This window comes from Anas acuta, chromosome 1 (assembly GCF_963932015.1).
Source record: "Anas acuta chromosome 1, bAnaAcu1.1, whole genome shotgun sequence".
Classification (NCBI taxonomy): Eukaryota; Metazoa; Chordata; class Aves; order Anseriformes; family Anatidae; genus Anas; species Anas acuta.
In genome coordinates, this window is record NC_088979.1 from 62,651,880 (window position 1) to 62,675,755 (window position 23,876).

At 42.5% G+C, this 23,876-nt stretch overlaps 1 protein-coding gene across 4 annotated transcripts in view; it reads right to left on the reverse strand.

Moving 5' to 3' along the window:
- Positions 1-23,876, reverse strand: part of RASA3 (RAS p21 protein activator 3) — a 140,990-nt gene that overhangs the window by 59,002 nt on the left and 58,112 nt on the right. For all 4 annotated transcript variants that reach the window (XM_068679130.1, XM_068679112.1, XM_068679123.1 and 1 more), the window contains 2 exons: positions 17,946-18,063; positions 8,253-8,356 (listed from right to left, as the gene is read on the reverse strand). In XM_068679130.1, coding sequence (XP_068535231.1) covers positions 8,253-8,356; positions 17,946-18,022 — 181 coding nt within the window. In that variant the 5' untranslated portion in view covers positions 18,023-18,063. The remainder of the gene's footprint in view (positions 1-8,252; positions 8,357-17,945; positions 18,064-23,876) is intronic.

Below are 23,876 nucleotides of genomic sequence, written 5' to 3' on the forward strand. Positions count from 1 at the left end.
CCCATAGCACAGTGCTTCTTTGCAAATACTGCTCAGCAGTAATACCAGCAAAGGTTAGGTAAAAGCATTCTTCTCGCCTGAATTAATCCATTTTCCAGGTCCGACACTCGTCAGGACCTCAGGCTGGGGCAGTGTGAGGCAATTCACACTCCCTTCCACACTTCTGTCACCCACATGGCAGCGTTTTCCCTATATCCCCCAAATCCACATTGAACAGGCCTGCAGTGGCATATTTAAATCCTAAACCCTATGTTCAAAACATACGTGACTGCCAAACCCAACCCCTTATCTCCTTGGGAAGAAACCAAACCACTAGCAAGCTGCTCTGCCAAGCACAGGGCCAGGGCACGGGTGAACAAAGTTACTACAAAAGGGCCCTTTATGGTCCCAAGGGTGCAGAGCCTCCTGCCTTCCCCACCTGCACACCTCTGTCCCTGCGTCCCGAAACTGTTGAGGAAACGGAGTCAACTTTAAGAACACCAAAAAATGTAAATAAACATTTTTTTAAGGAGGAGGAGGAGGTTAAGCTTCTGGGGTCATGCGTGGGTGTTGTTTTCATTTTTAACACACCGATCATTTCAGCCGACCTGTCTGACAGCTTCCCCGCTCAGCCACATGGACACAGCGGGCAGGTAGGGGATGGCAGGAGGTCAGGAATTTGGGCACGGAAGCAGAAATATGCAGCTGAGACTGGTGCTGATTTCTGGCCTCACCACTTGAGAAGGTGCTGGGAGAACGCTGCACCCTTTGGGCCTGTCCCTTCTTCCCTCGATGGACTTTCAAATGCTCCTCCCAGGTGAGCCAATGCAGGCCAGTAGCGTGTCCTTGGGCACATATGAGCTTAATTCAGAGCTTAACATTTCCACACAAAGACTAGCATGGAGTTATAACTTGCCTCTGGCACCCTCCGTCCAGTCACAGCTATCTCCTCTCCGGGTTTCCTGCTGGCGAAGAAAGGACTAGGCACCAGCTTGGGGATTATACCTCACCTTTTAATACTCGTTTGCTGGTTTGTAGAGTGTTTGCTTCACTGCTGAGGGATCTGAAAATTTATGTCAGCTCCTAGACTAATAAAAGATACACTCCTTTGCAGAAAAAGAAGTCAGACAGCAGTACGACTGGAGCTTGTCATTTTAAAAGGACACAAGGCTCTACTTGAAAAACCACCTGACATTTATTTCGCAGAACCCTGTAAAGGCAGCACTTCAGGAGCTCCAGAATCTTCTCTTTAATTTATCTTGGGACACTTAAACATTGAAAACCAGGAAACTTTGGATACGGCTGCCAAGTGAGCTGAAGCAATAAAATGCAATAGCATTTTAAAAAAGCACAATTCATTTAAAAAACAGCACAAATCTGCTTAGCCCTCCCACAACACAGAAAGAGACTGAAAAAAAAAGACTGCCTAGTTGAGGATCAGAAAGGTAACGATGGGAATTAGGGGCATGAAAAGGTCTCAGAGGCTCAGAAGCTGCAGAATGGCTCCTTCCTAGCTCGGGTGCAGTGCCCCACAAAGCACAAGCACTACCAGACCATCTGCTGCCATTGGTGGCATTAGTGGTGACAATGGCAGAATGCTTCCAACACGGCAGCGGTGCATCCTACATAGAGGACTGGGGTGTACCACACTCATACCCCCAGTTTCATCTGGGTTTTGAATAATTAGTGCAGATAGAAGAATACATCACTTCCACCACCCATTTTCTCCTCCTTGGGATTTATCTTGAAGAGTAAGGCAAAGAAAAGTAGGCTTGAGATTAAAACATAGCTTCTAACCATGGACTATCCACATTGGTTTTGCTGGCCACAAGCCTAAAGATCTCTCCTGGCTTATATCGCAATTTCTCCTCTACCAGCTCTCTGCCAGCTGCCATCTGGCCCTTTAGATGTACCTACATTTGAGAAAGGAGGGATAGCTAGCCCATGGCTCATCCCAGTGGGACAGCAGTCACTGTTCTCTGCCTTAGAGCAGGCACTCAAATCCCTGAGCACGCTGCCTGCGCTGGCCAACCATTTCCTCCATCAGCAGAGCCTTCCAGGTACTGCAAGCAGCAGCCACTGCTATTGCATTATTTCCACAGGCCCAGTCTGCTCTTAGTTCAAGCAAGACATAAACCCAACAGAGACTGCTTAATAGCTTCTGGTCTGGAGATGAGTCAAGTGCTGAAGAAAACACAGCAAGCCCAGCTCAAACTAGAGCAGCCAGAAGTGAGCTTGTAATGGGAGGATAAATCTGATTATATCCCAAATACAGACACTATTAACACTGTCATTTGATAAGGATGGAGGCTGTGGAAAAGAACAGTCAAGGTTCTAGCACATTATGCCCAGTAATTTTGTTTATAATATGCGTACTTGTAGCAGGAAATAGGAAAAATATGTATTTTTTGAAAGCTTGACTTTGTTTTCCTGCGTTTGTCATCATCCATTATGTTAAAACATACTGTGAGCGCAGCCTAACAAATTGTTCTGTGCAGAAAGCATTTATTTTAGGCTCTCTATGCAACCGTAGAGAATCTTCTCTATATAATTCTAGTTTATAGCTTCTCAAGACTTGTCATTGTGGGACACGGTCATCTGTTTCCTTTATTTCATTAGTAGCTATTTTTATACCATACTGAGTTGATATCTTTCCCATGCCATCCAACAGTACAGCACGGAAACAGTAATCTATGTTTTGACTTCTGCCTGACATAGTTAGGAGTGGAAAAAATAGAGGAACACCGCTTTTTATTACAACATTGATCTCTGTTTTGTGTTGTATTTGAAGATCTTTCCTCTACTCACCTAGCAAGAAGCATAGTTTAGCAGGGAAAACTCTTTCCATTTTCCTTTAAGCCCAATAAAATAATCAAATGGTGATGTTTCAGCTATATCTGGCAACAATTACCTAATCACAATAGATGGTTTGTTTGGGCCTTGGGTATTAAACGATGGCAACTCCACGAATACACTTCCTCAGCCTTGGTAGCACTCATTAACAAAGGCACAATCACCTCAAACAATTTTCAATTCCATGGAGTTTTCATTCTGTAAGAATGTCTGTGAGCTACGATTTGGTTTCATCTAATTTAGTCCAGAGCAGCTAGGTTTAATTACCTCTGCAGGCAAATTTGTTCCATTGCCTTATTTGCTTCAGCTCATCTAGCATTAAGCAGGAAAACAGTTATAAGCTGACAGGACACAGTGGCCTCAAGAGCTTCAATTCGTTGTACAGCACACCTAATAACCCCTATAAAGATGACTTAGAGCTACAGTGAGTTATAGGAAATGTAATTAACAAAATGACTTATTAGTTTGCTCCTGGCTGTCTGCCCCTTCATTGAGGAGCTCGGGCATGTGGCACCCATGTTTTTTTCAGTGCCATTTCCCCCCCCACCAGGACTACAAACCCCTCTGTCAGGAGTAACCCATACATACGAAGTGTGATGGGCATGTGATTTGAGATTTAGGTTGAGGATAAATAATTGTATCCCTGTCTGTCACCTGAAGGCCAGACGATATTAACTATGCTTTCAGTGCAGCGTTAAGCAACTTGGTGTGGCACATTTCCTGTTTTTAACTGAGCTACGTATTCAAGGTCACGGTCTCGCGCCTCTGAAGTGTTGACTACACACCTAGGAGAATACCAGCTGCAGGCATAGTGGGGAGATGGTTTTCTTCAGAAAATCTAGCTCAGTTCTTAAAGGGTAGGAAAAGCCTTCTGTCCCAGTGCATTGCAACAGCTTGCCACATTTTCGTCTCACTTAACACTTCTAAGAAGCCCCAAACTAAATATTAAGCCATAATTGCTACAGAACACATTTTTACATATGCTTTATTTAGCAGCATTTCTGCCCTAATACTCCTTCTGCTGCTTCCACACAGTGCTATCTTGTCTTCCCATCGCTAGTGAAGACACCAATTGCCAGTTTTTCAAGTTAACGCCATCTCCTCAACATTTTTTTCCTTGTAACGACTTGATGGCAATAGCTATGCTATTTATTATACAGACATGTGTTCAATTAAACTGGTCTACGATTCCTACTTGATAATTTGGAAGTAGAAAGAATATGTGAATTTAATTAGCCATTACTTTCAGTAGGGCATTTCCTACTCAGAGCATCCCCACATACTATATAAATCACTATATTAAACTCCAGGCAGTAGCAGTCAAGGCACGCATTATCAACGCCCAACTTAAGACTGATTTATCTCCACAGTGCCTGTATACATCACGTTTTACCTAAAAAAAAGATTAATTGTATTTCAGATCCGCTGAGATGTGCATTTCTTTATTAAGTTTCCATCTCAGCTGGCACCCAAGGCTCTTCCAAGACATGGTTGTTCCGGAGCTGTATGGTTAGCGAACAAAAATCCCACATGACTTAGCAAATTGTCATTAGGAAAATGCAAATGTAACAAGCAAACATGCAAACTCCAAGATATCTTTATCTGAACAACCCTCCCATCCTGTACGCCACAACGCTACAGCCTGTTCCAAAACCATATCTGCTGCATGGGTTCCAGTTTCTGAATTTGTTTGGCTCTCCTCGGAAGTTTCTGTCAGAGGTTTCAGGGGGTTCTTGTTTTTCATTGTCTCGCCCCCACTCTTTCCGTTTTTGGTGGCTTGAGCCTTCTCATCTGTCACACATTTGAGTTGCGTTTCAGATGTTTTTACCATCCCAAACTTGTACTTCATATTTGAATAATAAAGATTGTGCCTACTCTGAGCTCCAGTCAACCTGGAAATCAATATTACAACACCAAGAGAAAGTGTTGGCAATACTAAATAATGACTCAAAAGGAACTTTGCTAGCCAGCCATCTTCAAAAACAATAGCTCCTTGTCAAATTCTCACCATTTTATCACACATGCACACTGTGTTCTCTCTCCTTCTCTCTTGAAACCCCCTCTAAACCAAACAAACAATGCAAACAGATGTCTTAAATGGAGCATATCACACAGGAAACAGGCAAATTCACGAGCTCAGTAACATCTGAACTTAAAATTCTTCTCCCTGGAAGGAAGGCACGGCCCCCAGTTCCCTTCTCTGAGAAAGTTCACTGCTGGATGAGCATGGGTAACCACCTTTTTTTCAACAGAAGTGTCTCATGATGACATAATGTAAAAAGAAATCTCTGTAATGCAAACAAAGGGCCCCTATTTGGAGAACTGAGCAGTTCAGTGGAAGCGAGCTCATTCAAGCACTGCGCTAACCAAACTGTTTCAGCAGGGACCTCTTCCTAACCTCCTTTGCTCAAGCCTCTTCGAGAAAAGGTCTCTTAAGACAAAGCTGAAAATAGATGTAGAGCAGCTATTTCTTTTAAAGATTACACATTTTGTTCCTCTGTAAGAGTTGGTGTCATCACAAAAACTCCACTGCTTAGCTTTGCTGCTGATGATTCCTGCTCATTATGAATTACTGAAAATAACCACTTGCAGTTACTCCAGAGCACTGCTCTCTTTCCAGAGCATTTCCAATTCCAAGCAAAAAATATACAATTAGTATCACAAGGTGACAGTAATCCTAGGATTTTTCCTTCTCTCCATTGCCTTTTGGTTATTGATAACACTTCCACATCTTTGAAATGCTCTTCAAAATATACCTTTAATTAGGAAAGAGGGGAAAAAAGGGGGAAGACTCAGTCTACAATAGCTACATGCACTGTAAAATTGTGATGTATATTGGTAACACTGGAGTTTTGCCTTTTAGTGCTACATCAGTGGAGTAACAAATCAGTCTGCCTACATATGGATTCTGCAATGCATACAAAAATAAATTTATGAAACTTAAAAAAAATAAATAAATCGCACATTGCAAGAACACTACCTCTTTTTCCTGAAGAGGTAGTGGAAAAAAAACACCTGATCAATCATTCAAGAATCCAAACAAAGGCCCCTCTGTATCTTCTGCAAGTCTTTCCTTCCATGAACTACTCCCAGAAGCTTTAAGATGAGATTACTCCGGCAGCTCCTGAAGAATTGCCCTCCAGTGTCAGGGCTTGATTATTAAAACAGGAACTTAGAGAACACGGTGAAACGGAAACAATTTGCACTTCTCTACCGACAATTTCATGGGTCTGGCTCATGTCAAGTGTTCAAAGACCCCTGTTCTGAGAGAGAGGGTAAAGCCTTTAGCAAGAAAAATCACAGTCCACGGCCTGCCTGTTTGTAGGACATCGCAGCTACAGAAACCTAGTCAAGGATCTCACTTCCACCCTGATGCTTTAACTAATGCTTCTCCTGCAGAGTACACCTGTATCTGGACACAGCTGTGGATTCTGGCAGTGCAGCAGCATTTTCTCAGGAATTTTCTCAGTTTCAGTTGCTGCCACATAGTTTTGCATGTTAAAGCTGAATTACTTCATGATACCTGGAAGATGAAATTCTTGCTTCCTCAGGAAAGTGCTTTGGCCCCACAGCTTTGCCTGTTACTGCGCTGTATTTACCTGTAGTTCTGCCTTTGAGATCTTTCACTGTGTATCTTGTGCTCTTTTTCTCAGAAAGAAACACAAATTTTGCAAGTATCCAGAAATCCACTGAGGTAATTCCAGACTGGCTTAACAGGATAAAAGAGTAAGTGTAACTCCCTGCCTCAAGAAAAAAAAGTTACAAGCTTGAAAGAAACTTCCTAAGTGTTCTTAATTTTCCAGTTTAAAGCAAAAAAATAATCTAATGCTTAAGTAATTCAACCTACCAACTGGGAAGTTTGGTTCAACTGTCAGTTTTACTTTGGAAATTCAGCAGAATCTAAATAGATCAGGAAACAAGGAAGTCCTTAAAAGTCATGGTAATTACCATTTGTCAGTGACTGAAGGAAATACATATTTACTTGCTTTAAATAAATACAACATGAAGATACACAACTAAGAGGAAACATCAGCTTAAAGTAAGTTGATGAATCAGAAAAGCATGGAATACCTGACAGCAGACTAAAGAATTAAATAAAACAGAGCAATTTCTAGTTTAAAAAATCATTTAATGAAGGTTAATTCAAAACTCAGTAAAGTTGGTGGAAACTGTTTGAATCAGGCCATACAACCCAACACAGGACAGTGAATATAACCACAATTTCTCGCTGCAATGTTAAATGCAAAATCCAGAAAAAGAAGAATTCAAAGCTAAGGCTCTTACCAGGTTCTCAAAAACCATGTCCTTGACCAGGTAGGTCTTTTTATTTAAAAAATAAAAAATAAAAAAAATTGCTAGATTCTGTACAGATATGCTCCTTTAGGGACACAATTTCCTAGCTCATGTGTAACAAAAATAAAACAAAAAATAAATACAAATCATGAATCAGAAATTAAAGAAAGGAAAAGAATTAGCAACTCTAAGACATACTAGTGTAATGTAAAGGGACATATGAAGAGATCAGCACCACCACTTTATGCCCATTAAGATAATGCATTTTACAGTATTACATAAACTATCGCTCGACATTAGACAATTTCCTCAATGCAAGTTCTGACAAAACATGATAGCTGTAGTCACTTTATACTGGAATTAAAAAAAAAAAAATGAATCAGACACAACCTCAAAATTAAGATGAGAAACTGAAAAAGAAAACCATCCCACAACAAAACAAAAGCCAAACCAAACCAAAAACAGTAGAAAAACCCCAAACCATTAAAGTGACTTAAAATGGAAACTGTTCCACTCAAAGATAATTATTAAACTTCCCAAGTTTTGTTTTGTTTTATTTTTAACAAGACTTTTATCCCTAAAGAGATAAACTGAGCGTTACGAAGTTTGCCACATGTGAAATGCAAAGCAAATACTATCTTGCAATGGCCTGCCCAGAGTAAGCAACAGCTTGCTCTAATATCATTTATAAAATGTGTCTGTCATTGTGCTGTATCTATGAACAGTATGTATTACTCTGCATGTGATTACTGTAGTCATCATTTAAGAGTATTTCATGGAGGTGAATATAGTGAGTCCTAGAACACAGCAAGACGAAAGGCCTTGCATTTAAAAAATATAGAGTAACAAATGATGTTGCCAACGTTTAATAGAGCTTTCATTGCCCATTTCAATTAAACTGCAATCAGTATTTGCTGTCATAAGAGCATTTATCTGCCAGCCTTTTTTACAGTATGTAATACTGAAGGCACTTTTGTCATTTGACAAAAAGGAAAATACAGAGCATTACTTACCATTGTCACTTTCAGTCATATCAAGACCCAAACTCTTATGACTATTTATGATCCAACAGTTACAAGTCCAAGAGAAGTAAGCCATAAGGAAAACAGTAATTTATGAACACATACCTATGATGGAATCCCTTCGAAAAACATCTCTGTCAAAAATATAAAATGACAGATGGCGAAAGGTCCGAGGAATTTCACAGTAAAAGTCTTCTCCATAGAAGGGGCTGGGTAAAAAAACACACACATAAACACGCACATAAAAAAAAAAGAAAGAAATTAGTGTTGGTAACCTGGAAGAACCAGCGTGCTACCATTTCACACCCAGAACATCTCTCTGGACTGCGATGCTCACTCCCTCCCATGCAGGTGCTCCTTCAAGCACAGCTCCTGCTCTTCCCACCTGAACTGCCCACAGAACAACAGGAGCAGGTACTTGTTTTTATTTGGAGAAACAGAAGACCCTAAAGGAAGAGGGCAGAGACACCATTATTTGTTAACACGATGTGCCTCGAAAATGGGCAGAGGTCCCTGCTGCCACAGTGCTTCATGTACCATCACAACAGGGGTCACAGATGACCAGGATGAGCACAGTATAACACAGATCAAGTAATACATATATATTTTTAAAGGATTTTTTTTTACTTCAATACCTGCAGCCATAACCTCTTTTCTCATCCCCTCCAAAGCATTAAATTCAAAGCCAAATGCAGCCAGCTGGTAGTAACTAAGCCTTGGAGCTGACACGACACTTGTGACCTGGGAGCCCTGCATAGATGTTTCTATTCTCGCTTCCTGGAATGCCATCAATATGGGTTGTTTCTGTTTGTTTGCTTGTTTTTACACTAAGACAAGGTTTTATAAACAAAAATAATGATAATAATAAAAAAAATCTCAGCATGAAAAGCTCTTTAGAGATTTAGGGGGCCTTCTTTGGATCCTACCAATTTAACCAGAAAATAAAGTCCCTGGCTCCTAATAGCAACCCTTTCAGTATCTCTCTGTCCAATTACATGGTTAAGGAATTATTTCTGAGAACTATAAGCATACATCAACACTATTTATTCATCGACAGGCCTACCATTTCACCGCAGATTTCTAATTCCAAGTCACTCATGCTTAAGGAGATCTAAATTGGTGGCTGCCATTTGAGTCATGCAGACAAATACAGCAAGCATGGCAGAGGTAGACATAAAAATAAATCTCTCATTTTAACAAGCTCAAAGCCAGCAGGTTTTTCTTCCCCCTTTAAATACAGACCTCCTTATTGTCTCGGCTGAGCACAGCCATGGGAAGTCATTACTGAAGGCTTTTGGTGTTAGAAAATTACATAGCCAGAAGTTTAAGTGTCCTTGCATTAACTTTTGCTTTTTCAGCCTCTTGTCAGCAGAGGTCATTTCCTTGGTGCCTTTTGCGATACCACAGCAGAAGGAATTTTACATCACCTGTACACTTTTGCTTGTCTTTCTGCCTACAGGAAAAATTCCCCAAATTCCCTCATTACCTCACGAGCTAGATAACAAATCTGAAAGCACACAACACTGCAAATCAGCTAACAATTGTGTTTGAAGAGGTATTTGCCATATGAAGTATGGAGACATCACTCAAGACACAGTCAGAACATTATGGTGGAGCCTCTCCTCCCCCAGCCACATGGAGAAACACGTTATATTCATCCCAGCTACCAAGCCAGCGCTCTGTGTTAGGTTCATATTCTCCTCCGAGAGATTTTATTTGGAATAAAAATAAAATTTTAAAAATTTGTAGCGCAGTGGGGCTACACAAATGCTTAAACACTGTCCATATATTTAGGGCACCATACATGCAAAAGGCTTGCATTGTTCCGAGCCCTAATAGTCTGCTCAGCCATAACATTGCCCTTTCTGCTGGAAGAACACGACGGATGAATTTACTAATGACCTTTGAATGAGATGATACTTAATGAACTGTGGATTATATATACACATTTCTCTATCAAGAATATTAGTGAAGCTTCAGTATGCTGGAAACACACTCACGTACGTGCTGTAAAGCTTACTTTAATTCAGCTCAACTGATCCTGGGGGAAGGAGCAGGAAAGAGCCATCAGCTGGACCCTTTGGCAAGTCCCCTGCTAATCATTGTCACAAGTGCTGGCCAAGGGGCAAAGATATTTAAAACCACACCCCAGCAAAACACCCGTGACATCTGGAAAGGCAGACTGGACAACAGGAAGTGTCTGGTCCAATGCATGCTATCCGAAAGAGACTAATTAACAAAAGAAATGTAACCAAGTCTGCCTTAGCCATGGAAAGACCACATCTTGGAGGTCTCTTCCAACCTTAAGGCTTCTGTGGTTGTAATGAAAGCAAGCAGATCTCCAACCCAAGTGCACTCGCTCTCCGCTGGCTAACTCCCCAGAGAAGTTAAAATGTAAGGAAGCATGGAGATAACATCTGATCCTCTCCAGCCTTGTGGAGCTCTGTAGAAACAGAATCTTCTTTCTGAAGGAATCAAAAGTCACCACACAAACACTTTGAGCCTCCAGTTAAATGCGTGCTCATCTGCCATGTATCTCTTCAGAACAGTACTGGCCTTGTCCCCCGTGCAGACCTGACGAGCAAGAGGTCGCAGCACTCAAACCCCATGATTTATTTCCCAAGCCAACTTATTGTAAGCACAAGCCCCAGGGCTCCTGAATGTTTTCTTCCGAAAGAACAGCTCAATGCCTCCCTCCCTGCCCCCTCTGCCCCAACAGCTCCAGCGTGTGCTTTTATTTTGGTGTGGCAATTACTGAAAGCGCTGCCCACACGGCCCTCCATCCTCTGACAGGATCCTCCAAAACACTACAGCTAGGCCTGCTGGAAACTCAAGGATCTTTCTGAACCAAATTGAGTTCAGGTTCAGCTTCCAAGTCTTGAGATAAGCTTTCACTGGAGAAACTTTATTCACTCAGGGAGGAGGAGGAACACTGAGGGGGCCCTCCCTCAGCCCTCCAGCGCAGGTCGCGCATCAGTAGGCCGCACACCAGCACGTCGTGGCCAACACCAGCGCTGCCATTATTTCAGGTTCTTCTAGACAGTTGTCATCCACTGTAAGGGCAAATCAGCCTTCTTCCAAGCTGAGTATAGAAGCATTTTCAAACCAAGCTGCTTCAGTGAAGAGCACTGACTTTAAAACACTGTACATCTTTCATACAGCACCTTCCACAGACACCTACATGACCTGATCCCTCCTCAGGGCACCTTCCCTAGGAGCTTCCACACCTGCTGTGATAGAAGAGATGCAAAGCTTTGTTGTAGGAAAGAAAAACTAAATAAAAAAGAAAAGAAAAACATCAAGAATAGCCAAATGGATTTGGACCTTCAAGCATGTTCGCCGCTCACCAAGCACTTACTTGTTCTGAATGCTCCAGGGAGCAGGAATACCAGGAAACCAAAACCAGGAAGTTCCCTCCAAGTCCTGTTTCCCTCATAAAATTATCCAGCTTCAAGCCCCCCATTCTAAGGTATCTATTTCTGAATGTCCCCCGATGTATATTTTGGCAATGGATATTTTAAAGGAGGAGACTGGGAAGGAGAAGAGAAATTACTGTGTAAACCAAGTGGAATGAAAGCAAATACAGAAGAGAAATCTAGTTTCAAACATAGTGAATGTGGACTTTTTTCTGAAAAAAAAAAAAATATATATATATAACACTCTAATTTTGTTCAGTTTTAGCTGTTTTACTAACCTCCAGAGGCAAAGCTGCAACTTTAACTCCTCACGTATCTACCAAAATCACTGCAAATAGCATTAACTGGGAGGTTAGCTTCACAAAGTAAATCTCAAAGTAGAAGCATTTCTTTAGTTTTAGGCTGGGCTGCAAAACCTCGTGCCTGTTTCTCAATATTAGAGGATTCACTGAAGTAGTTTTGTTTTTGTTTGGCACTGGTACTTCAGTGGATGAAGTGAAAGGGTTGCATGATGAATAATAATGAAACCCTCAAACCAAAATTCTTTGTCTATCATTTTTTTTTTCCTCTAAACTGCTTTTGTGCCTGTAAGTAAGGACTATTAACATGCCACAGACAACTCCACATCCTCTGACTGTTTTAAATGGTTTGGAAATACTGGATTCATTCTGTTGCGTGAACTGAAGACCAGAGTTCACATCTCAGTGTGAGCTGGAAGCAAAATCAGTCTGTACAAAGGACTACGCTTGCTTGTTTCTCCTACTAAGTTTTTTCTGCTGCTTGGCTAATACATCCTACGCTATGCTTTGCGGCCTATGTAAAGGGATGGGGTGGGGGGAAGGAGAAGAGAAGGTTTATTCAGAGCAGATAGAGCAAGCCAGATAAAATCTGAATACATTTCAGTCCCCCACTAGACAGGGAGCTACGAGAAGGCAGGCAAGTAAGACAGGCTCTTGAAGAGCCAAAGTTGGCAGATGTCACCGTAGCTTCCTTACAGCATGAGGTATTTTTAAGAAGTTGTGTATTTGCAGCACAGATTTGGCAGGCTACTTGCAGCAGGAAGTGTATGGCACAGGAGGCACCACCTAAATCCAAACACATCCCCCATGGCCATTGTGAAAGTGCAGGCTGCTGTCTTCCAGACATCTGCTGAGCCCAAGCAAATTGCTCCTCGTGTCCTTGTGCAGAGATGGACGGTGCTATAGCCACAACCACCCCTGCTACAGAGAGAAAGAAGCAGTATGCATTTTCTCTGCCCTAACACCAGAGCAGAGGCACAAACACACTAGCTATAGTTATCATCCTCACTTGACAGTTGCTGGTTTGGCTCAACGAGGCTTACAGGGATTATGATAACTTTAAGCAGCAGCCGCCTGGCCCCTAGTCACCTCCCAAAATATTCTGTAAGACGACACACACAAACAACAGAAGTCACATTACAGCTGCATTATTTTATCTTTATTTTTTTTAAATCACTCAAAGCAGCCTACAACACCAACAATTGTTACTCACATGGGTGGCTTTCCGTGTGAATAAACGCTCTCATTCATAAACCCTGCCTTGGGTCTCAAGGCTCACTTCATTCTCCTCTGTCCATTAAGTCTTGCTTCCCTTCCTGGCACTCTTCCCAGCTGCCTTCCTTCCCTACACAGCCGTGCAGTCCTTGCCTTCAATAATATCCCTGACTGGGCTGAAGTTGCATCCATACCCTTTTCCTCAAAGCCTTGGGATGCCTCAGAACTGAAATCCACTGGCACTAGGAATTGAAGCCACGGTCAGATACAACTGAGCACAGATGATGGCAGACCCCAGAGGCTGGGAGCACACAGAGGAGCAAGCCAGGAGCGTGGGGGAGAAGCTAAAGAACATGTGGACAGCAGAAGATGTGCTGCAGCACTCAGTGCAACACCTCTGGGCTGGGCAAAGCTGTTGTGTCAAGGAGGTGAGCTGGCAACTTCAGGAGATGGAAGTGGCTAACGGAGCTAACTCAGACACGGCGGCTAATCTCAGCCACGCTCCAACTAAGGGAAGCAGCTCTGTGCTTAAAATTTGAGAACTGGCCCACAGCCAAGATGTTATCAGAACACGAGAGAAGTCTAGCTATGCAGCCGCGGACTCCAAAGATAGGAAAACACAGCGTCCGAGCAGGCCTGGAATTAAAAAAACATTAAATATGGCAGCAGAATCACTTAGAGAAAGCTCAGAGAGTTACTGACTGACTTTGTTACCAGATCTGAGACCGAGACAAAGACACAACATCCTCCTGTTGAAGAGAACAGCCTTGGCTATGAACTTACAGCACTTTTCACTGTACACTCACAAGCTCACTTTCCTTCACTGGAGACTACAGGGAGAGGGAAAAAAAAAAAAAAAGACTGCGGGTGGAGAAAGTGCTTCTGGCTTCATTTTCTGTTTCATTCAGGCTTTGATCACTATGTTTAGCACGTGAAAAATTCCTCGGTGCAATAGCCGAGAACTAAATAATGACAGACCTAAGATGCTTGGCTCATCTCTCTAAAGCACACAGCGTCTGCCATTTGATTCTCAACGTGCGACGGTGTTTGCCTTTATTCATATCCTTGAAACAAATTTAGAGATGTCACATTCCTTCCATTCTTCACCTATGATTTGAGAAGCTGCCTTGATTTCCTGTTGCAGCTGACACTGCCCTTTAAGTGAATGGAAACATCTGATGCAAACAGCCAAGGCAAAGTCAGTCCTAATGCCAGCAGGCCAAGAAAATTTATCCTCGGGGACGACCTGCAGTAAGAACAAGCCCTGGATGGCGGAGCCTCAAGTCTGGGGCTGCTCTTTGGGAAAGGTAAATAGATGTTTCAGCAAAGGAGATTAACAGGCAGAATTATTCAGTACCTTTATTTATGATAGCAATATAAATATAGACCATGCAAAGCAGAAAACTGCATTAAATCCCAGCTCTAACTGCCCTCTCCCTCGTATCTTCTGACTTGCATGTGACCTTCTCAGAATTTCCTAAAAGCCCATGCCAAGCAGTTTATGAAAACAGTGCTGCTTGAAGGGTTTGAGCTTCTCTTCCTGGGAACCTGGAGAGCTTGCTCTGACCGACCCACGTGCTAATCGTGCTTGTCCAAAGATCCCCAGGGAAGTCGGATGACTCTGAGCATAAAGAGGGCTTTCACACTGCTCTGCGATTTCTTAGGAAGACCAGCCCGTGTCATAACCCCGATTTCTTTCAGTCAGATGCTACCAAGTAATCCTCAGAGCAGCCCTCAAGGCACCAGTGCCACCACCGGCTCAGCTGGAGCCAAGAGAGGCTAGATGGCAGGAATGACTTAAGTTCCTGATTGTAATTTATGAGTCCCACCTGACTGCTGAACAGAGAAGTTAAGGTTCACAGTGCTGGCTGCTCTCAGTTTTTAAGATACAAACTTAGATAAAGGGCACCAGGCTCAGAGAAAGTCTCTCAAGAGCACTGGTAAGGGCACTGGACTGGGCAACAGGATGTGCGGGTTCAGTTCTTAAAGCTCTGCATGATTTATGTTTTGTTGATTTAAGAGGTTACTGCTCTCAGCTGCCTTCCCATGCCTCTGCCACAGCCTGATAAAACAAAAAACTTGTTGCAGAAGATTAGGACAGAGCTCAGGGAGGTAACTCCTTACACTGTCTCAGTGTAAAACGCAGGAGATCATGAGTCAGAGGCTCTGCCACAGAAATCACACAGGAGCCAGTACTGGTCATTCATCCAAGTCCTTCTGGGAAGGAGAAGGACCTGTGTTCTTCCTCACATTTAGGAAATGTATTTAAACTTCACGTCAGGTGAAGGGCTGCCTGGAGAAACATACATTTCTGCAGTGCTTAACAGAAGCTTAATAAAAAGGGGGGGGAGGGGAGAAGAAAAAAAGTATGTATTCATTGAATCCCTAAGTACAGAAGACAGTGTCTCAATGTGACTTTAATTACAAGTCTTCTCATGCAGATAAAAACAAACTCATTTTATGCAGACATGCTGGTAAAGGTAGGCTTCCCCAGGACAAATAAATCTGAATGAGAAGATGCTGTTTCAGCATTGCTAGAGCTGCACACACAACACCTTTCGATTCAGCCATTCACACAAAAGATTCAGCTTTTCATAGACTACATGAAAATCAATTTCTGAGCTAACTAAAAGACAGGGAGTTACCACTATGAGTAAAAAGGCAAACACTGAAAGCTTACTTTGGCGGCCTGTGACCAGAGCCAGCCAACCCCATGTCAGCTATGAAGGGACGGGAGCAGAAGACGGGCACGGACAGCGTGGCCTTGTACGCCAGCCACACAGCTGGCCAGGCAGGACTCGGCTATTTTAGCCAAGCTTTGGCCCAGCTTCATGTCCCTGCTCCCAGCTAACCTCGTGTACCACAGCAGCAACAGGTATTTCTCTGCTGCACACAAATTGCATGGGCCTTCAGGCACATAAACCTTGCCTGGGCATCATCTTTAGTCAGCCCTTAAACCAGGGAGAATAGGACTGTAAAGGATTTTGAGACATCATCTGGAATACCACTGCTTTAAAGCAAGAAGATCCCAATATTTTGGTCTGGATCAGTTACGTATGACCTGTTTAAAGCCTTCAGCCATAAACATGGGAATCTACTCCAGTGCCTCAGACTCTTTAGTAATAGGAAGCTTTTCTTCACAACAAACCTAACCTGAACTTCCTTCCCCTCTGCAGTCTAAGTCCATCATTACTTGCAATATCCACACTGAACACGCAGAACAATTCCCCCTCTTTTTTTTTTAATTTATTTACCTATTTATATCAACTCTCAGCCCTCTTCCCCAGATTACACAGCTCCTATCTTTTCACCTTCCCTCATCAGTTACATTCTCCTGACCTCTGACCGTGGTGTTGCTCTGCTCTGAAGTCACCTCAGACAATGACAAGAGCTCAGCTCCACGGGAAACCAGAAACCTTCCAGTTTCTGCAGAGCCTCAGCACACCTCCTCAAGCTTTCTAATGATCTCTAAAGACAGATGGAATTTTTCCCACTACATGAATTACACTTGTTGCTTATGCCTGCTCCTGAAAGTTATTTTCTCAATAGAAAAATAATTGGATTAGTTGAAGGAAATGACATCACCTATTAGCATACGGCCCTCTGCCCCCTCCTTCGTCCTCCCTGTGAAGGGCTTTAATGATCAGCAAGCAAAAACACCCACTGTGCCACTGCTGGTTGTGAGCAGTGGGGCTACAGTCACTTGAATCAGCACTGAATTTAAATGAGTTATGAAGTCAGCTCTGGAGAAACAACTGGTTCAGGGCCACTGCATGTCAGTTGTTGTCAAAAGCACAAAGAGTCAACGGCTTTTCACTTTTTTTGCTAATTAGGTACACTACAAAGAGGGAAGTGATAGCATCATCACAGAAAAACACTTCCTATAATTATCTTTAGCCAATCTAAATACCTCAGGAATCGGAAGGCTCAATTACGGACACCAGTAGACCAGATCAGAAAATAAGCTGAGGAACAAAGACTTAAGGGGAAAAAATATATGCAAGAGAAAACTTAAAGTGACTTAAGGGAATAAATTCCACTTCAAGCTACTCAGACTCACATTCTTAAGTGTGTTAGGTACTTGGGGACTGGGGGAATTATTTACTCTTTTTCCCAGAGTAAATTATTTGCAATAACAAGACAAACAATAGATTCCTGACTATACTACTCAACTCTCACTCTTTTCCCACTTTATCTCTTAAGATAAAAACCAACTTTCCCTTGCTGCTATTTTACCCTCAACAAAAAAAATATATATAAAGAATTTGATTTGTCAGAGCATACACGTATCATATATGCCCAGCCTTGTTCCCTTTAGATTTTTAATCTTGGGGGATTTCCAGGAGAAAGTGTTCTAACTTTCGCTACACGCTTCTTGTTCTGTTTCTTTCTCGATTTAGCTACTATAATCTCACAGGAAGCGTCCAAGATAAGGGGAGGCTGGAACAACAGATACCTGTTTGCATTAGTTGCAGCTGCACGACAAAAAACACTCCCAAGCTTCAACCATTAGGGCAGCTAGACCAATGCAAAACTTCCCGCACAGCTGCGAAACGGAGCTCAGAACTGAAGAGCTTAGGGAAGCTCAAAACAAATACTGCAGAAAGAAAGGAGCACCAGCTGTACATTCTTTGGAGAACAGTTTATATGGCTCGCCTCGGTGCAGACATTTTCCCATATACACAGCTCAGAATCACGACACTGACACTTTTACCAACAGAGTGTGCTTAAAACTGGAAAAATGATCGCGCACCCCCTGAACTCCCCTACAAAGTATCTATGGCACATTACACAAACATAGAAAGCAGAAAAATAGTCTAGGGCACTGAGAAGAGTTAACAACACACGTGTACGCATGGATTTATTACCATAATGACTTCTCCACTATTTTGGTCCTGAAAACCTCCTCCTGGTCCAGGTTTACAGTACAGTAGCAATCCCTCATCTTGTTTGGCCCCGGATACGTAGGAAGATTTTTGGCTTCGCCTAAAGACAAGAAAGGAAAAAAAACACAAAGATTACATATTAAGAAGTTAACCACATATGTCAGCTATCAACTAATGCAGCACCAGCAACACGGCTAAAGCAAGATGCTATGTTATATTTTTCTTCCCAAACTATCAGTCTGTATTAAACCAAGCAGTGCATTCTGTTTCCAAGGCAGCAGCTCCCGACAGCCACCCAGTTCGGAGCTCAGAAGGAACCAAGACCAGCAACAACTCAACAGGTTGTTGCCTCCTATCTATCTGCATGTGTTTGGGTGCGTATTGCTTCCCTACAAGTTTTGCTTTTGATCAGTCTGCCCGTAAGATACCCGGAGCACAATATAATAAGGTAATAAAGCTTCCCGCCCATTGATTTCAGCCTAAAGATGTTATCAGGACACAGCAAAGGCGGGCAGATCCCCAGCTCCTTCGCTCGCCCAGATGTTGAGATGGACAATTAGCACGTGCCATGGGAATTACACCGTTCTCTCCGGGTAATAATACATGGAGTAAAAACAAAAAAATAAAAAATAAAACGAAAGCAGCACATGCCAAGAGAACAAAAGTTTGTTTGCCAGTAGGGAAAGGAACCCCAAGTGACAGGCACAAATATAACTTGACAGTAACAAATATAGCAAATATAACTTTTTATCAGATGTCTGCGGTTCAGCCTAAGCGCATCTCACTAGACACATGCCTTTCCCAGTCTCCGGCTCCCAAATAGCTTTACTATTTTAACAGAACCATCTCGCGTGTTACAAATCTGTCTTCAGTCAAAATATACTTTTTCCCTTCTGCAGCTTTGTTTAACAGCAAATCTGATGCAATGGGCATGTCAACACTGAAGGAGTGCAGCAAGGAAATATCAAGCCCACCAGCATCCTCAGCTTTAAAGGATGAGCACGAAGTGACACAGGACTTCATGTCTTCTGTACATGACCTCTCGCACACAGTTTTGTCATGGCATGCCTGTAGAAAAGCCACACATCCACACTTCTCACAAACTGCCTAGCTATGGGTGATTGTATCCACTTTCCAAAACTAAGCATAAAGCATACAGAATCACAGAATTTCTAGGTTGGAAGAGACCTCCAAGATCACCGAGTCCAACCTCTGACCTAACGCTAACAGTCCCCACTAAACCATATCCCTAAGCTACACATCTAAATGTCTTTTAAAGACCTCCAGGGATGGTGACCCAACCACTTCCCTGGGCAGCCCGTTCTAATGCCTCACAACCCTTTCGGTAAAGAAGTTCTTCCTAACATCCAACCTAACCCTCCCCTGGCACAACTTTATCCCATTCCCCCTCATCCTGGCATCAATAAATGCATGAAAACAATACTTCATGTATCAATGCTCACTTCAGAGCACTTCTGCAGAAGTCCACTCCCAACTCAGCTGATGCAACTTGATAGCTTTCCTCCCTCTTCCTGCAGAGCTGCGAGACACGGCGTTTAAAAAGCTGGTTCCACGTAATTCAAAGGTGTGACTGGAACATCTCTCAGCGTGCCCGTCATGGCTTTACATTCAGCTGAAGTGTTAGCAACAGTTGAACTGCAGCAGCTCTGGCCAAAAATACATCAAGTATTAACTGACGGCTTTTGTACAACCTCCACCGGAGTCTAGTCTGCTGTGGTAAACCTCCAGCTTTTAGTCGTTATCTGCATTTGAGCAAATTACCCATCGAACAGGCTGAGCTCTGAGTGTCTATCTTTTCTCTGCAGGCCTTGAACACCCCATTTGCTGTGTTTTCACACTAAAGTCACAGGAATTCATCTCTTTTCTGGATGACTGGGTGAGATCCCTGTCAACAGGGAGAGTTTCAATCAAGGAGTGGTCAGCAAGGCTTCACCTGGAGCTGCCGTGCTACTCTCCCAGCTCTTCCAAGACAGCTGGTCAAAACTCTTCAAGCTCAAAATTAAGGAAAAATAACACATTTGCCCTTTTCCTCCACTTTTTCCACTTCCTACTTCAACACACAGAACAACTCCTGGGTTCCACGTTCTTGATTTCCACGCAGCTCTCTGATGCCACACGATAGGCATTTCACTGCTCCACGCCAACACTTCATTGCCTCACGAGTGCTCTGTAAGAACCCTATTTTAAAACTCAATCCTTCTCTTTGTTAGAGGACTTGCAGAAGAAAACCCTGCAATGCTAAAACAAACACAGTGCAAAGGAGGATACCAGTGCCACCAGCAAGCGACCGCCTACACAGTCTGCAAAGCAAATTACACCACCACAATATTGGAAAAATGGGACACACAGGGAGAAAGATAGAGGGAGAAGACATTTTTTCCAGCTGGAAGAAAGAAATGACTGTAAAAGGCCCTGAAATGCCACGGAGGCTAGAACAAGGGATTAATTGACCAACCCAATATATTAATCATGTAACTGACTCCAGAAGGAGCTCGCATAAAAATGTGGTTTCTTCCCAACACTGACAGCACCCAATGGCTGTTTAGATTCCTCCAGCGCTGAGCAGCTGAGAAAGACAAATTTGTCAGGCTTTCAAGCACAGCTAAAGACTAACTCTCCAGCCAGACATTTTATGTCAACAAACGCGCTCTGTTAAGAGCTTCGGTTGCTCCTCAGATTCCTCCAAGACAAAAATGTTCCCTCTACAGCACAGCTTTGCTATCCACAGCGAAGCTGAACAATGTGGTCGGTATTTCTTGGTCCTGCTACTATTGAATTTAAAAAATAAAAAGAAAGGTCAAAACACTTGATATAGTCATGCACCATTTCTGTATTTTCAACTGCGAAACCTAATGAGATTGATTAATTTTGGCAAGAATCCCACAGTTTAACCTATCTGTGTAGAGGAGGCATCTTCACCACCTGCATTTTCAAGAGGCAGCTCCGTTCTCTCTTCCTCTTTGTATTTTGAGGCACCAGCACGCTAAGAGACTGGAGGGAGGGTTTGCAGACAAAAGGTCAAAAAACGCCCACCTTTAAGACCTCCCATCTTCCGCTAACAAGAAACAAAATGTTTCTTAAGATGTCTAACACCTTAATAAACTAAAATTCACGCACTTTGTTTCGGGGCATAAGGCTTCCATCTGGAAGGCCTAGAAATAAAATAACCAATTTAAGTTTGCAAGCCTTTTCCCTCTGTCCCTGTACACGTCTAATATAGATGGTCCTAACTGAACTGTGCGACACGCTCAGCTTAGCACCAAGTATTTGAACTTTGCGTAGCTAAACTTAGCTTTGCTAATCGTTACCATTGGGTATTTTGGACAAGTCTTTAAAGGATAGACTGTTCCATTCTGAATACCTCACTGACGTGCTATTTTCTCCCTGTGAATGGCTCAGACTGGACTACCGTGGCACAGCAGGGTGCAGGGTACTCGAAAGGCTGGAACAAGAAAAAGAATTAGATCTGTATTCATCTTTCTTGTTCTTCCAACATTGTTTGTTCTTGCCCTACTAAGACACCGACAATAAAAGGAAACAAGAAAAAAGGGCTCTCCTTACAAATATGATAGAGAAGGGCACTGCTGAGATGCTTGGGAGCCTAAGTGTTGAAAACGAGAAAAGCTTTGAAGATGTTTCTATGAAGAAACATCTAGAAGAAATATATACGTACATGTATATATGCATTTCCTTACAGTTTTGACATCTTAAACTCCCTGAAGCACCTGGTATTTTTCATTGAATTTAAATACTTGGCAGGATGTTGCCTTTGCTTTGGAGTATTGCCCTAGGTGTAACTTTATGAAGAGAAGAAAATGCATGACAGCCACACATTATTTCTTCCTTTTGAAACAAAATTTGCTGGTCCTATATGCTTCGAAGTTTTGGGTCACCTGCACACAGCTGCCAATCTGAGCACATTACTAAAAACCTTGTGTCAACAAATTTACCTTCCTGGCTTCCAGCTGCAACATATTTGATTTTTTCAAAATGTCATGGCAGAATCACTTCAAAAAAAAAAAAAGTATTTAAAAAGTCAAACAGAAAACCCACAGCCAAGAAATAAACTCGGTAAAAGCAGCTGAGCTTTCCATACTGCAGCATTTGACTTCAGGGAACACGCGAAGACTTCAGTACAGGGGCAAAAAAAAAAAAAAAAAAAAAAAAAAAGTGAAAAGGGCAACATATCCAAACCAGCAACAGCAATTCATTTTATTCCTGCCATGTTCAGGAGCCACGCTCTGAACAAGCTCTTGGGCAAGCATGTCAAGAACTAAAACAGAGCAACAATGTACGCCAAGAATGAAAAACTGCTCCCATTTTACCTTAAGCTCTCTATACTGATAAAGATGCTGGTTATAGGGGTGAGGAACAAAAACACACTATCCTAAGCACTCCTCAAGTTCTCTTTCTTCTGAGAAAAGCATCAGTCCTTCAACATCCACAAATCAAGCAAAAACAGAAAAAGGAAAAACACACACACAAATCTCATTCTCTATCAGAATAATCCCAGAATAGATGTAAAACATTAGGATGTCAGCAAATTTATAATTAACATTTACTGTAAGTTTAATTAAAAATATGATACTACTCAACGACAGCAAGCAGTTCATCATTTTAGTACAAGGTGTGATTTGGGGAGTGAGGTGGAAGGTAAAGGGAGAGTTGACTACAACACCACAACAGGGATACACCGAAAAAAGAAGTCCTTTTAATATTGAAAGGGTCATGGGTGGAAAGCTTCTGTTTATACAAGAAACCATTTTTGCTACTGAACAGCCAATAGGGTCATTACCTCAAGTTAACAGTGTTTGAAAGCAGAGCATACAATTCTATTTGCACAGAATTCGTACGTGTAGATATACCGTGTACACACCACAAGGGGAAAATGTTTGATTTATTTTTGCCTTGCCAGATAGGAAAAGGCAATGAAATTCACACGGGAAGTCCCACAGACGGATATACCCAGTGTGCAACTACAGGGTTACGTAAGTGTGCTCTAGTGTACTTTTTTAATAAGCTAAAATCAATATATGCTTTTTGGGCAACATATGCCAAGTATCAAAAGATGTCCTCTCCCTTCACGTGTATCTATATAGGTCACTCGCCCTGAAAATGAAATAAAACCACAGAATTCATCAATTTGCTTCATCGGATGTTCATATATTAAGAAAATGAGATTTGCTTTAAAACAGATGTGATCAGAAATACCCTTTGCTTAAACCACAGACATTTATGCGGGCGTGCACGCATGCTTTGCTCTGACAAAGAGACAGATTGCATTAGATTTCTAAACCAGGTCAAAAATAGCCATCTGTGAACGGATTTTGGTGACCTGGAAAATGAGATTTTTAGATGACCTGTTCTTAATGTAAGCCCTTGCCTGCCAGCTTCTTTCCATGTGAAGTGATGCTGATGTTGGAAAGCTCAGGGCAAGCCCTTCCTCCACAGAACAACCCCAGAACAAGGTGATACCACAGCGCTGCTTCAGCACGCTGTATTAATTACAACCTTATAGATGAGGGCATCGCGTGGAAACCCCAAACCCTCTGGCACTAAATTGAAGACCTGTGGTGATATGAGATGATATCTCGTTGCCAAAGACTACTTATACTCAGACCTAGTACTTACAGGGGAGTTGCTGTGGATCACGAATCTTTGAGGCTGGAAAAGGCCTTCAAGATCACTAAGGCCAACCATCAACCTGTCCTAGCGAGTCCCAACACCTTGTCCCTTAGTGCCATGTTTACGTGTCTCTTAAATACTCCAGAGATGGTGACTCCACCACAGGACAGCCTATCCACCCTCTCTGTGAAGAAATTCTTCCTGACATCTGATCTAAACCTCCCCTGGAGCAAATCGAGGCCTTTGCCTCACATCCTATCACCTGCC